The 16,132-nt window shown below is 37.5% G+C and overlaps 1 protein-coding gene across 1 annotated transcript in view; it reads right to left on the bottom strand.

Moving 5' to 3' along the window:
* Positions 1 to 1,319: 1,319 nt before the first annotated feature.
* LOC127626658 (myosin-16-like) overlaps positions 1,320 to 16,132 on the bottom strand; it is a 71,778-nt gene continuing 56,965 nt past the window's right edge. Inside the window, exons 13-24 of the mRNA XM_052102638.1 lie at positions 14,738 to 14,934; positions 14,424 to 14,556; positions 11,590 to 11,806; positions 10,944 to 11,080; positions 7,370 to 7,473; positions 5,342 to 5,534; positions 4,715 to 4,918; positions 4,251 to 4,376; positions 3,143 to 3,313; positions 2,848 to 3,048; positions 2,426 to 2,572; positions 1,320 to 1,483 (exon numbers count right to left, since the gene is read on the bottom strand). Of these exons, the coding sequence (XP_051958598.1) occupies positions 1,331 to 1,483; positions 2,426 to 2,572; positions 2,848 to 3,048; positions 3,143 to 3,313; positions 4,251 to 4,376; positions 4,715 to 4,918; positions 5,342 to 5,534; positions 7,370 to 7,473; positions 10,944 to 11,080; positions 11,590 to 11,806; positions 14,424 to 14,556; positions 14,738 to 14,934 (1,983 nt within the window). The 3' untranslated portion in view covers positions 1,320 to 1,330. The remainder of the gene's footprint in view (positions 1,484 to 2,425; positions 2,573 to 2,847; positions 3,049 to 3,142; positions 3,314 to 4,250; positions 4,377 to 4,714; positions 4,919 to 5,341; positions 5,535 to 7,369; positions 7,474 to 10,943; positions 11,081 to 11,589; positions 11,807 to 14,423; positions 14,557 to 14,737; positions 14,935 to 16,132) is intronic.

Here is a 16,132-nt window from a genome sequence, read left to right as displayed (position 1 = left end):
AAAGGTAAGGGTAGGGTTAGGTTTAGGGTTAGAGGATAAAGGGTAGGGTTAGGTATAGGGTTTGGGGTTAAGGGTAGGGTAGGGTTGGGGCTTAAGGGTAAGGTTAGAGGGTAAGGGTAGGGTTAAGGGTAAATGTAGGGTTAAGGGTAAGGTTAGGTTTGGGGTTAAGGGTAGGGTTAGATTTAGGGTTAGGGCTTAAGGGTAAGGTTAAGGGTAAGGGTAGGGTTAGGGGTTAAGGGTAAATGTAGGGTTAAGGGTAAGGTTAGGTATAGGGGTAAGGTTAACTGTGGAAATGCAGATCTATTTAAATGCAGGTAATTTAAATACAAGTACAATGCAACATCATCAACAATGTATGTACATAATAAGTATATAGTAGTTAAAGACACACAATATAAAGCAGATTTTAAAGTTTTGTTTTCCCCAAAGGATTTACTGAAGGACAGGACAAAAGCATCTGATTAACACTGGCAAATTGTGTATAGTGAAAGAGGTACAGATAATATATTGAAATCATTCAGCACAGTGCTTATTTTTATATCAAATCAAGTAACACCTTTTTTATTGTCTTCAAGGTCTTTTAACTGGATTTAATTGTTTATAAGATTAACTCATTTGCAAAGAGTTCATCTTAAGTACTGATGTTCAGCCTTAAAATTAATTCAGTCATAAAAAAGAAAGTTAATGAAGAATAACTGGTAAATATCATCCATTTATTATGTTTTCTGCAATAAAAATGCTATTCAATTTCATGTTTAACTGAATCGGATTTGATTGCACTATTTATGTAGTTGTCATTAGTTGGTATCTCAATAAATACAAAACTAAAGCAAACATAACATTTGAGCAAGGATATTATACATATCCATTATCAATGCATTTCTAATTATTTGACATGTTATTTCTAGATATTGGTGAGGTTGTGTTTATTTAATTTCAAAGTGTATGTGAATTTGTGACAGAGATTGTAAATATTACCTTTCTTGTTGTGTGCATAACTAAAGCTGGTCACCATTTTGATAACTATAAATCTCTCTTGTTGTCTTGCTTACAAAATCAATGAAACATTCAATCCTTACAGTATAAAACTAGCATTAGAATATAATAAAGAATATTATGGCAACATTACAGTTATACGCATTTCTTGATGAAGAATACAAATATTAATGTCACACTGGCAATATAAAAAATAATACTGAACATAGATACTAATAAAGATAGAAGGATTTATATGTTTATGATTTTTTTGTTGTTGTTTTTTCCACAAGAAAACTGGGTCTAAAATAGTCTCCATTTTGGATTCCAGAAGATTGACAAACCTCTTATGATACTAATCTATCATCAGTTTCTTGATTGAATTCAAATATGTTGGAATGAGAGAGCTGACAGACTCTTCATCGTCTGTAATGATCTTCTCACCTCTGCCCTCTGACCCTACAGAACTGGGTGATCTTATAAGCCCTGGGTAGGGAGTGCTGTATCCCTGCAAAGAAAAAACACAATGGATATCAGCTCCACCAATCACACAGATTTTAAAAAGAGACCACCACTCTATCAAAATAGTCTAGAAACACTCTGTATGTATTACAGAGTATATCATAATAGATTAGATGCAGTGGCCCCAAAAAGTATTTGAACACCAAAAATGAAAATTCTCTCATCATTTACTCACCCTCATGCCATCCCAGATGTGTTTGAATTTCTTTCTTCTGCAGAACACAAACAAAGATTTTTATAAGAATATCTCAGCTCTTTAGGTCCATAAAATCCAAGTGAATGTTGACCAGACATTTTATGCTCCAAAAATCACATAAATGCAGCATACAATTAATCCATATGACTCCAGTGGTTTAATATGTCTTCAGATGTGATTTAATAGATGTGGGTGAGAAACAGTTCAATATTGAAATCTTTTTTTACTATAAATCTCCACTTTTACATTGTGAAAGTGAAAGTGGAGATTTATAGTAAATCATCTATTAAATCACGTCTGACTGGATTACTTTTATGCTGCCTTTACGTGGATTTTTGGAGCTTAAAATCTCTGGTCACCATTCACTTGCATATTATGGACCTACAGAACTGAGATATTCTTCTTAAATATTTGTTTGTGTTTAGCAGAAGAAAGAAACTCATACACATCTGGGATAGCATGAGGGTGAGTATAATAATGAACTATCCCTTTAAACAAAACTTAAAATGTATAAATGTCATAGTACTGTATTAGAGAACATTAGATATCAAACCAAGTAGCATGTACTTGAAAGAAAGCACTTTTCAAGCAAAACATTTCACAACTAATTTGTATAGGTTTGCAAGGCTATGAATACAACATTATGTACTGTTTTAAATGGAGATTTGGAATTTGGTTGTCCAAGTGGAAAATGAACATAGTTAACCCATCATGGGTTACACACAGACTCACTGAAGAGTAGCCTTTGCCAAAGCTGCCCCTGTTCTTTGTCCTGATTTTGGTTAGAGCAGACTCTGCTATGTCAGCACGCTCCTCTGCGTCATCCAGCTCATGAACAGTCTTCCTGTACTTGGCCAGGTTCACATTAGCCTGCTCCTCCTGTGTATGATGAAGAAAGGAAAACAAAAAGGATGCGTTATATATATATATACACACACAGTATATACTGTATAAAAAGAGACAAATATCATGCTGAAAACAACAGTTTAGACCAGCATGAATGGCAAAAATGCTGGTCAACGAGCATAAATGTTCTAGGGAAGCTGGTTTACAAGGACATCTTGACACAGCCCCTTCCCCTATATTTGCTCCTCCATTTTTGAATATGTGCTCACAGTTTTGTTTGTTTTTTAGAGTTAGAAGCAGTGTCTTACCGCTTCCTCCACTTGTCTCTTGTAAGCTTTCATCTTAATCTGGAGTCTCTCCACTAGATCCTGCATCCTCTGCTGGTTCTTCTGGTCCTCCTCTGACTGGAAGAGAAGCTCCTTCAGACGCCGCTCATTCTTCCGCAGGGTCTTAACCGTCTCAGCGTGTCTTTTCTGCTCTGTGTCCAAGTCCAGCTCAAGCTCTTTCACCTGCATACACCACATAAATCCAGACAGGGCAAAAGATGTCAGATCATTCAACACAAAAGATCTGGCATCATGGATCCATGGTGATGTTGTTTACCCTGCCCTCCAGCTTCTGAATGATCTTCTTGCCTCCTTTCATGCCCAGCTGCTCAGCTTCATCCAGTCTGGTTGTCATGTCCTTTATCTGAGCCTCCAGTCCTTTCTTGACTCGCTCTTGGTGCATGGTGTGCTCCTGCTCCACTCGCAGCTCCTCTCCCACACGTGCTATCTGCAGAGAAACACATATTTCAATGACCAGTGAACCATCTATGTTCTCATCACCTCTAGCAGGTCAAATCTCTTAACTTTCATCTTTTACCAACTTTATTACTTGATAACTTTAAATTACTATTACTTTTTATTACCTTTTAACTTTTATCTGGTTTATCAGTGGTTTTAAACAATCTTATACAGAATCAACACATTGCAGTACCTATTCTACCTTCTGCTGATCACAAACGAAGATTTTTAGAAGAATATCTCAGCTCTGTAGTTCCATACAATGCAAGTAAAAGGTGACCAAAACTTTGAAGCTCCAAAAAGCAGATAAAGTCAACATAAAATAATCCATATGACTCTAGTTGTTTAATCCATGTCTTCTGAAGCGATCCGATCAGTTTTGGGTGAGAACAGATCAAAATAAAAAAACTCCATTTTCTTTTTACATCTTGTTATTGCAAACTCTAGTCATGATCGTGATTTCAAGCTCGATTACACTTCCTAGTGCTTGACGAATGCGCAGAGCACTAGATGGCACTAGGAAGTGTAATAGTGCTTGAAATCATGATTGCCAAGGAGTCTGCTGATTTCAAGATTTATAGTGAAAAAGAAGTTGGACTGTTCTCATCAAAAATCGATTGGATCGCTTCAGAAGACATGGATTACACAACTGGAGTCTTGTGGATTACTTTTATGCTGCCTTTACATGCTTTTTGGAGCTTCAAAGTTTTGAAGGTCACTATTCACTTAATTGTATGGACCTAAAGAGCTTAAATATTCTTTTAAAATTCTTAATTTGTGTTCTGCAGAAGAAAAAGTCATTCACATGTGGGATGGCATGAAAGGGAGTAAATGAGAGAATTTTCATTTTGGGGTGAACTATTGCTTTGAATTTCTGACACTTTCCCATACTAAAAAAAATGCCTCAGATCCATAGTGTCCCGTACCTCACAGGCAGCTTTCTTGGCCTTGTCATTGGCTGCTCTCAATTCACTTTGCAGTTCCTCGTGCTCCTGTGTGAGCTGCTGGAGATCTACTTCTAGTTTCCTTTTTCCACTAGATACAGACTGTAACTGCAAAGAAGAGATACAGAAAAATATCACTCTTCAGTTAAATAAGCTTCCAAAGAGAAGTTTCCATTGCTTACAAAATTAAAATCCATTTAAGAATGTCTAAAACATTATTTTTATCAGAATTGACATAATTAAGTTAATAAAGTCTAAGATATTAAGTTGGGGAATAAAATGACAGTAGGGTCCATGTTGGTTCTCCACAGTGTCAGAATTGTATTTGATATATTTTATAAACATTATTTGCCCTCTGGAATTTATTGTCAAGGGCATTCTTTTGTCTAAGTGGCATTTTTGCACTGAGCCCGCATAGAGTGGAAGAAGGTCAATAGTTTCTGTACCTGGTTATCAAGCTCGTTGTATTTCTCTGAGGTCTCTTGCAGCTCTGTCTCCAGGGCCTTGTGACTTCTCTCTGCTGCCTCCAGTGAAGCACGACTCTCCTCCCCCTCAGTAACCAGCAGGGTGCAGCGGCGCTCAAGAAGTGTTTGCTCCTCTCTCAGCTCCTCCTGCACATGCGCCTCCTCCTCCAGCTGTACCTGCAGGTCCTGCAGGAGAAAGAGCAAAAGAAGGTTACTTAAGATGAAGCATGTTATTTTTTCAATGTTACAAAGACAAAAACATACTTTCTCCTATTCCAGCTTAACACTCATAGATTGATTTTCTAAAAACGTTAATCACTGTGGATTCGTGGCGCTATTAAAACATTGCCCTGCTTTTTTGAGCATCCAGACCCAACATTACATAGCAACTTTGGCTAAACCAATGGCTTGAGTTGGGGGTGGGATCTGTTTGTCTGCCCAATGAAACCTGTTTGAAAAGTTATTATTATTTTTGCAGGTCCGGTTGGTGACGTTAGTGGTACAGACCACTTCAGCAATAACGTGAGATTTTCTGGCACCTCCGCTCCCTTCAATAATGTATGGAATCTGAATGTCGCCATCTAAACAAAAAATGGGCAATATTTGGACCTTGATTTGTTGCTGCATCTTCTTCACAGACTTCATTAGCTCGCCATTGCTCTTGTTCAGTTGGTCCACCTGCACTTCCAGCTCGTTCAGATCACTCTCCATCTTCTTCTTCAGACGGGCGGCTTCAGTACGAGCCTTCACCTCCACATCCAGACTGGCCTGCAGGGACTCAAGTGCCCTCTGGTGGCTCTTTCTAAAAGAAACAAAATATATACATACTGTATCACATGCTTAGTTTCATTGCAGTGCATTGCCTGAGTTGGACATTTTGGATAAGTTTATAGTGGCCCTGGGGCAGGCACGGATTTAGTGATTTGGGGGCCCTGTGCAAAATATAGGAATGGGTCCTCTTCAATGGCACATATTAACTTGATTTTCCCATGAAGGGTCTGTAAATGATTTTATATGGAATGGTAAGAGAAAATATTCCTACTTCCTGACCGATATCACTGAAATAAGTTTCCAGAGACACCTCACGGTCTCTGTGACAGCACTAGACCGGGTAAACATCTAACAGATTTGTGTCTGCAGTTGTGTCTTGCCCAATGCTGTGTAAACTTTCTAAAAAGGAGTGAATAATAATTTTTAACAACACATTATATGAAAAACACAATCTGGCAACCATAAACTACCACTCTTCCTCTTTCTTTAATCTAATTTTCCTCCGTCAACTTGAACTTGAATTAACTGTTTAAAAGGTATCAGACTACAAGTTGACTCTGGGTGTTTCCAACAGGGTTTGGTCAACATTAGCTTCAACATCACGATCACTAGACCTTTTTCACACTTCTGTGAAAAGTAAGAAGTAAAAGTTTTTCTCTGCCCCACAAGTATAATTCCATTAAATGTTTTTCCAACCAAACTGCACTAGTATAAGTGTATGGTGAAATCACACAAAACTGTATGAGCACTGTCTGAGTGATGTGGCTGGCTTTCACCTGTTTCTGAACTCCGTTACAGCCTTATCTAATGGGAAGGGGGTTGCTTGCATGGACTGTGCTGAAAATAACAGCAATATTAAAAATGTTATCATGCGTTATTTAGCATTAATAGTAATAAAAATATATAGCATTTGTGTTTTTAGGGAGCCATTAACTTCTGGGGGCCCTTGGCAGCTGCCTACCTATGCAAAGTGCCAAGTCTGTTCCTGCTCTGGGTGCACAACACAACCAAATTAGCATAGCAAATTGAAAGCTAAAAACACAATAGAAATAAGCCACAACACAAATCAATTAAGCCATAACATAATGGAAAAGCCATAGCACAACAGAAATAAGCTACAATACAACCAAAATTTTGTCAAAAACATCACGAAAATAAGCCATAACACTACAAAATGATCAGAAAAACAACTCTGGACATAACATACACTACCTGGTTGGGTTTCTACCAGATCTCTCATTGCATATAAAATTTCCAAAAGTATCAAATCAACTTATATTCAAAGGGACATTACCAGCATACATTTGGAGAGTCCTCTCTTTAGATTTCCAAGATGGAAACCCCTTACATGCTGACTGGAGATCTTCTCTTTTGAGCAACTTGCAGTGGTACGAGCAGTTCTCTGCTTCTTCTGAGCAGCACTATGATCTCAAATGCATTAAGTCAGACTGCCACATAACTTAAAATACTGTGTTTAAAAAACGTTATATTTATTTTCAGTTCATTTTGTTGTGTTGTGGGTTATATTCTTGTGTTTTCAGCTTGTATTTGCTTTGCTCATGTGGTTGTGTTGTGCACCTCTGGGCCACCGTATTTAATGGTTCAAATATGTAAACTGACAAATTTAAGATGCATTATGAAAATGTGCAATGTTGCAAAATAAAGAAAATGCAAGATAAAGTTACTTACCAAAAGGGTTTTCCCATGTTAGTTAAAAAGCAAAATATTACAGTTAAAGTACTGAAAGGTAAAAAGAACTGTTCAGAAGAGACATTAAGGTTTTTTTTTCTTCTTCTTAAAGTTGCTTACAGCATCTTTAAGCATTAGGAACACAACTAGGAACAGATTTTTTTAATTCAAGAGTACCTGGCAGCCTCAAATTCCTCTTCTTTCTCCTGTAGTCTGCGCTCTATATCTGCTTTTGCCTGAGACAGCTCTAGCTGAAGACGCAAAACCTTCATCTCCTCAGCCTACAGTAGACAAAAAAAGAAACTCTGAAATATATTCTTTACTTAAAAGGGCAGCTTTCATTGAACAAATTGTTAACAGATAGGAAACATGGAGAATGGTGAAATTTAATGTTGGCAATAAAATCTGAAATATATACAAGGAAGACAAAACTAATTAGATAGGTAAAATTTTTCAAGAAGAGGGGGTGTGTCTAATTTAATGGCTCTGTCTTGTGGAAGTTCCAGAACGGCTAAAATCATTTACAGCACCTTTAAAGATTAATAGGCCTATTGTGGGTTTGTTTACATTTAAAAACAATTATATGGCAGTTGGAGTCTGAATTCACAAACATTCCTTTGGCTTGTTGAACCTTTCGTCAATGACAGTCTATGGGATTTTTCCCATTTTTGAAGGCCGCTACGGGGAAACTATAGTTTCGATCAGTTAGAAAAGACATGGCACGCTAAACCAGAACAGACTAAAGGACTGTGCCAAATTTGGTGGATGAAGCTTGAAATCTCTAAGAGGAGTTACAATTGATAATGTTGGACATTGTATAGGTATTTTGGAAAAACCATAAACCAGGTCTGTAGAATAACAGTATGCTGTCTTTGTCAAACAAACAAAATCACAATTCAGTATGCACATAGATGTACCAAAGAAAAACAAATTGCAATTCACCATGAAAATATTACACAAATATCACTGATGGTTGCTTTTTGAATGCTAAACTTTCAGTCAGTTCCAATCAATGGGAGATTTTCACATTTAAATTTAACTTGCTATAGTTTTAGAAGAAGAAAATAACCAATAATAAACCAGATACTGAAGTACCACGAATTAATCAATCCATACAGTACTTCTTTTCTACAGCTTCAAATGGATATCTAACATGTCATAAGTCTCAAAATGGGTTCCTTCTTGCAAAAAAATAAAATAAAAAAAGTGGCAGGGAGATTCCACAGTCTGGTTGAAGTAGACCAAACATCATCCATCATCAACACCATCAGCTACTCTAGTCAGCCCTGTCAGCTTAACATGCATCCAAATCCATTCATCAGCCCACACAACGCCACAGCAAGGTCACGCAGGTCAACTCTCAAACATTTTCTTTTTTAAACAAAGTGCCCTAAAGGTTTATTTTTCATCAACTTGGGTCCCAAACTTGACCCAGAAGGTGAACACTTTTTCATTGAAAACAAGACAAGCTGGACAAGATTCTGTCATTTTTACTTCTAGAGACTTGCCAGTGCACTTCTAGGTGATAAACGCTGACCCCTTTGGTTGTCAGGAAATGTGTAACAATAAGCAGATTTACATTTTCTGTGTTCACTGGTCAGCCCTGAGGCACTAATTCTCTTAATGTCAGGGCTCTGCAGTAGTTTTAATAGTGTTAAGCACTGCTAATTCAGTGTATCGTCTTGATCAGTGTATTGACTCCACTTTATCACAGATGGTAATTGTATTATGCTTTCTAAACACATGGTCAGTTAAAAGATCACCCTGTCTAAACCAAAAGAGTAAAAAAGTAAATAGTCATTCTGATTAGAATTAAGACTCTATGGGTAAATCTCATGAAGATACTGTATGTCCTTGTCACATTTCAGCCCAAATTCAAAAAACAAGAACAATTATTTTGCATAAAGAAAATGTCAACGTCAGTTTTTAGGACCATTAAAGGTGCACTCAGTAATTTGTTCCTCATTAAGCTTTACTTCAAAAGGGTATAAATAGCGGTTTTATTCTACATGGAGAGAGTTCGCACGTGGGGGCTACACGTTAGTATCACATGACTAGCCAAATACTACTTGTTTAATTTCAGTAACTGCTCTGTTTTTGGACACTTTTACTCATGAATTAAATTAATCATGGCTGACTGTGAATAGTGAATTTCTACAATGGCATTGTTACCTGAAAACTATTGTGTTTGAATGATACTGCATTCACATACCTATGTGTCAGTTTAAGTCCAAGACGAAATACATAAAACATTTCTGAGTGCACCTTTAAATAAAATGTGAAATATCTGCAAGGAAGACAAAACTAATTAGTTAGGTTAGGTAATTTTTCAAGAAGAGGGGGTGTGTCTAATTTAATGGCTCTGTCTTGTGGAAGTTCCAGAACGGCTAAAATCATTTACAGCACCTTTAAAGATTAATAGGCCTATTGTGGGTTTGTTTACATTTAAAAACAATTATATGGCAGTTGGAGTCTGAATTCACAAACATTCCTTTGGCTTGTTGAACCTTTCGTCAATGACAGTCTATGGGATTTTTCCCATTTTTGAAGGCCGCTACGGGGGAACTATAGTTTCGATCAGTTAGAAAAGACATGGCACACTAAACCAGAACAGACTAAAGGACTGTGCCAAATTTGGTGGATGAAGATTGAAATCTCTAAGAGGAGTTACTATTGATAATGTTGGACTTTGTATAGGTATTTTGGAAAAACCATAAACCAGGTCTGTAGAATAACAGTATGCTGTCTTTGTCAAACAAACAAAATCACAATTCAGTATGCACATAGATGTACCAAAGAAAAACAAATTGCAATTCACCATGAAAATATTACACAAATATTGTATTGATGCTGCATTCACATTCATATGTGTCAGTTTAAGTCCAAGACAACGTACATATAAAAATTGCACCTTTAAAGGGATAGTTCTAAAAAAATGTCAATTCTCTCATCGTTTACTCCAGCTTATGCCATCCCTGATGTGTTTGAATATCTTTCTTCTGCAGATCACAAATTAAGATTTTTGGAAGAATATCTCAGCTCTGTAGGTCCATACAATGCAAGTGAATGGTGGCCAAATCTTTGAAGCTCCAAATAGCTGAAAAATGCAGCATAAAAGTAATCTATATGACTCCAGTGGTTTAATATATGTTTTCATAATGAGAACGTAAAAGTGAAAGTGGAGCATTATAGTAAAACATTATTTTTTAAATCTGTTTCTCACCCACACCTATGATATGTATATATATCTGAAGATATAGATTGAACCACTAAATTCATTTAGATTACTTTTATGCTGCCTTTATGTGACTTTTGGAGCTTGAAAATTCTAGTCACTATTCACTTGCATTGTATGGACCTACAGAGCTGAAGAAAAATCTGAGAAATCTTTGAATATGAGAATCTTTGTTTGTGTTCTGTAGAAAAAAGAAAGTCATACACATATGATATGGCATCAGGGTGAGTAAATGATTGAATAATTTAAATTTCTGGGCCAAACAATAATGAGAATGAGTTTTTTCATTCACATTACAGTAAGCTACTGTGATTTAGGTGAGAATGTGCTTCATTTCCATAAAAAATGATGCCACAATGTAAAAAAGTTTTTAAAAACTTATAAATATTCTTTCTTCTTCTTCATCTTCATCTTCCTCTTATTTCTTTTGATATTCTAGTGAATTCTGATCTGGATATTTGTTTTTTACTTTCGCAAGAATAAACGCTTTACCGAGTGTCATTTATTTCTCCACACCTCTAACGCAGCCTCAGACTCTTCCAGTGATGCCTGCAGTTCTTCTCTCTCCATCTCAATTTTCTTCTTCATTTTCTGTAACTCATGGACACTCTTCCCCCCATCTGAAAGCTGGTCTGTAAGATCAGCAATCTCCTCTGAAATACAATAGCACAAGACGATCAAACATTACATTACGAGGTGGAACTACTGTATATACTGTAGGACTTTGTATATATTCATTTTAAGAGAACTCTCAATGTAACCAGTTTTGTAACACTTTTAGCTTTTCAGAGTAGCCATTGTGATCTGGTAGCTGTGCCTCTAAGGTACCTTCATTCTCTGTGGTCCATAATTGAGTCAGCTTGTTCCTTTTGGACTACCTACCTCAACTAATTAAAACCGCAGCCATGCAAATAAAGCCCATAATGAAGGATTAAAACATTTTGCGGTCACAGGCCCACATTACGTTGGCTCAGCTGTACTGTAATTTGTGTTTTTATGACTTTTTAACATGCTTTTATGGGCTGTCACACTTGCACCTTCACAAAAGATTTGAAATGAACAAATAATCTATAATTAAGACACAGTGAGAGCACATTTCAATCACACATGGCGAGTGGTGGCATTCTTAATGTATAAATGGCACTCTAAGTGTCAGTGTTACCCTGGAAGGCCTTGTTCTCCCTGCGCAAAGCCTCGCCCTGCTCCATCGCCTCCTCGTAGGTCGTTTTGAGCTTGAAGAGCTCGGTGGCATGCAGTCTGCTTTCTTTCTGACAGCTCTCCACTTCTGCAACAAGCTCCTCGCACTTCTGCCTCCAATCACTTAACTGCTTGTCTAGCATCCTTTGCTTCTTATCCAGCACTGCTGCAACATTATTCGCCTAGAGAGGGCCATAGAGAAATCTAGAGCTTTACCCACCGCATATTTACAAAAGATATACATACAGCTCTGGAAAAAATTAAGAGACCACTCCATTTTTTTTCTTAAATCCTGGAAGAAAACGTGCTTCCTTCTGCTCTGACAATGTTCCCCAACACTGAGGATTGTTTTTTCCAGCAGGACAATGCTCCATACCACACAGCCAGGTCAATCAAGGTGTGGATGTAGGAGCATCAGATCAAGACCTTGTCATGGCCAACCCAATCTCCAGACATGAAACCCATTGAAAACCTCTGGAATGTGATCAAGAGGAAAATAGATGGCCACAAACCATCAGTCAAATCCAAGCTGCTTGAATTTTTGCGCCAGGAATGGCATAAAGTCACCCGACAGCAATGTGAAATTCATGGTTGTTCCAACAAATATTGATTTCTGAACTCTTTCTGAGTTAAAACATAAGTATCATGTTGTTCAAAAATGAACATGAACTTGTTTTCTTTTCATTATTCGAGGACTGAAAACACTGCATATTCAAAAGTTGTCATTTTCTGCAAATAAATGCTCTAAATGCCAATATTTATTTATTTGGAATTTGTATATATATAGTGGTAAGAAAATGTATTTGAACTCTTTGGAATTACCTGCATTTATGTTTAAATATGTCTTAAAATCTGCTTTGATCTTCATCTATGTTACAATAATGAACAAACTCAATCAATGTGAGTTTTGCTGACATTGGGTTTAAGGACATATCTTTGGAGGGTGGGATTTGGAGAGAGGATGTTGTTGAAGAGGTATGTGTGGGCTAAATCAATGGCCAAGTCTTGCGAAAGATAGCAAAACGTCTGAATTCGCTTACAGCAGGTGCTTTGTAAGCAAGCAAGATATATATATATACAGTACATCCGGAAAGTATTCACAGCGCTTCACTTTTTCCACATTGTGTTATGTTACAGCCTTATTCCAAAATGGATTATATTCATTATTTTCCTCAAAATTCTACAAACAATACCCCATAATGACAACGTGACAGTGATTATTTTTTTTCAAACAAACTTCTACGTATTCACAGCCTTTGCTCAATACTTTGTTGAAGCACCTTTGGCACCAATTATAGACTCAAGTCTTTTTGTGTATGATGCTACCAGCTTGGCACACATATTTTGGCAGTTTCTCCCATTCTTCTTTGCAGGACTTCTCAAGCTCCATCAGTTTGGATGGGGAGTGTCGTTGCACAGCCATTTTCAGATCTCTCCAGAGATGTTCAATTGGGTTCAAGTCTGGGCTCTGTCTGGGCCACTCAAGGACATTCACAGAGTTGTCCTGTAGCCACTCCTTTGTTATCTTGTCTGTGTACTTAGGGTCATTGTCCTGTTGGAAGATAAACCTTCACCCCAGTCTGAGGTCCAGAGCACTCTGCAGCAGGTTTTCATCAAGGAAGTCTCGATACATTGCTGCATTCATCTTTCCCTCAATCCTGACTAGTCTCCCAGTCCCTGCCGCTGAAAAACATCCCCACATGCTGCCACCACCATGCTTCACTGTAGGGATGGTATTGGCCAGGTGATGAGCGGTGCCTGGTTTCCTCCAGACATGATGCTTGCCATTCAGGCCAAAGAGATCAATCTTTGTTTCATCAGACCAGAGAATTTTGTTTCTCATGGTCTGTGAGTCCTTCAGGTGCCTTTTGTCAAACTCCAGACGGGCTGTCATGTGCCTTTTACTGAGACTTCCATCTGGCCACTCTACCATACAGGTCTGATTGGTGGAGTGCTGCAGAGATGGTTGTTCTTCTGGAAGTTTTTCCTCTCTCCACAAAGAAATGCTGGAGCTCTGTCAGAGTGACCATCGGGTTCTTGGTCACCTCTCCTGACTAAGGACTTTATCCCCTGATTGCTCAGTTTGGCCGGGCAGCCAGCCCCAGGAAGAGTCCTGGTGGTTCCAAACTTCTTCCATTTACGGATTATGGAGGCCACTGTGCTCATTGGGACCTTCAATGCTGCAGAAGTTTTTCTGTACCCTTCTCCAGATCTGTGCCTCGATACAATCCTGTCTCGGAGGACTACAGACAATTCCTTGGACTTCATGGCTTGGTTTGTGCTCCGACATGCACTGTTAACTGTGGGACCTTAAATTGGCAGGTGTGTGCCTTTCCAAATAATGTCCACAAGTGAACTCCATTCAAGTTGTAGAAAAATCTCAAGGATGATCAGTGGAAACAGGTGCACCTGAGCTCAATTTTGAGTGTCATGGCAAAGGCTGTGAATACTTATGTACATGTGATTTGTTTCATTTTTTTATTTTTCATAAATTTGCAAAGATTTCAAACAAACTTCTTTCATGTCGTCATTATGGGGTATTGTTTGTAGAATTTTGAGGAAAATAATGAATATAATAAATTTTGGAATAAGGCTGTAACATAACAAAATGTGGAAAAAGTGAAGTGAATACTTTCCAGATGCACTGTATTTTTCTTCAAACCTGGACCTGAAACATTCAAAAATAATTTCATGCCAGAATATATACAGTTTTTGTTCAAATTGTATTAACCTTTTAGGAGTTTGTCTTTTAGATGTGAATTAATGACTGTTTTGCATACATCTGTTTCATGTTCATACCTTCTCCAGATCCACACAAAGTTCCTCCACCTCTCCCTGAAGTCTCTGCTTGGTTTTCTCTAGACTGGAGCATTTGGCCTGGGTGGCCTCCACTGCCTCCTCAGCCTCCTGCAGCCGAGCAGTCAGCTTCTTCCTGAAACAGATTTTCAATAAATACATTCTCCTATCTTAAGGTAGTGACTGTGTAATGTCTAATGTGTGTCAGTAATAGAACTCCTAAAAAACTCCTTCTTTAGCAGGAGTTTCCATCCCTCCCAAAACTGTCCCCACCACTTTTTAAACAAAGTGATGCCCATGATGCCAGTGATGCATACTTTGCTTCTTCCAGTTCATCACTGTGTTGGATGGCATCAGCCTCATGGCGGCTTCTCCAGTGTGTGACGTCACTGTTGAGTTTGGAGACGAGACGCTGCAGTTCTTGTTTACTCTCCTGCTCCTCTTCCAGTTGCTCCTTCAACATTTCACACTCCTGTCGCAATGCTGTCAAACTGCCACTCAAGGTCCCTTTAGCCTGACAATATCCCACACAAACATAGCATGTCACTTTTCTGCTATAGTTCTCATTCAATTCATAGCATTTTATGTATCCTAAATGTAAACAATAGATTAAATAATAACTTTACACTTTTTGCATAATTAGACAAAATTGCAGCTCACAAGCAGGGACTGAAAGCATTCCAAGGAACGAAAACGAAAATTGTTGTTATATTGTTATTTTTATATGTTGGTAACCTGTAAATCAAATTTGTTCCTGAATGTTATTTTACAGTACATTTTCCAAGTTTCATAATAATGAAATGCATAAATTAGATTGTCTAAATGGATGAATAGATTAAATAGTAAACAAATCAAGTTATTTGTGTGAACTTGTTTGACTAGTTGGTAACAACAAAGTAGTGGCTTTATTGATGCAGACAACTGTACAAATGAATATTAGAGAAAGAAGAAAAAGTAATTAACTTGTTACCGAGCATGAAAATCATCCATATATATATTGGCTCATCATCCTACATTTACATTTATTCATTTGGCAGATGCTTTTATCCTCATCTCTTCTTCCACTCTGACACCCAATGGCTTGTGTAGCACCACACATGCAGCATTTCTGTCACCGTTATCATTTTTGGGAGTAAAGGGCACACCTCTGCTTTATTGGTGAATGTCCCTAAAGTGCATATTCCAAACGTCTCCTTATTTTGCATTCCGCAATAACACATTGAACATCCTAATATTCAATGAATGCTTGTAATTAGCAGGATCATACATAGGGTATCCACTGTCTTCACTTTTCCTGTAAGCTTTTTAACAGAGAGGAATCTGTGAAAATTAAATTTTATAAATACACACACTTGATTATGGAAACAGATTGTGTAAAAGAAATAGATTGTTCTGCACAAAATTATTGTAAAAACAATATGTAAATATGTAGTTAATTAATACGATCAGATTTCAGCACTGTCACATGGACAGCAACTCTCTTAAGTAGCACTTCAAGTGCAGCCTCACACGTTGATGTTAAGTGCAGTTTTGGGAAACGCGCCTAAAAAATAACGTTCATAAAATTGTTTGTAGAAAACGCTCTTAACAGCTAAGCTCGATCGTTATTGGGAAACAGGCCCTGTTTTTTGTCACTTTCACTCATTGATTAAAGTCATGGTGGTTGATTGTGAATATTATATTTCTACAATGGCATCAGTTACTAAAATCTA

Source organism: Xyrauchen texanus, chromosome 33 (genome assembly GCF_025860055.1).
Source record: "Xyrauchen texanus isolate HMW12.3.18 chromosome 33, RBS_HiC_50CHRs, whole genome shotgun sequence".
Lineage (NCBI taxonomy): Eukaryota > Metazoa > Chordata > Actinopteri > Cypriniformes > Catostomidae > Xyrauchen > Xyrauchen texanus.
The sequence above is the reverse complement of the archived record's forward strand: the minus strand, read 5'-3'. Positions and strand labels throughout refer to the sequence as shown.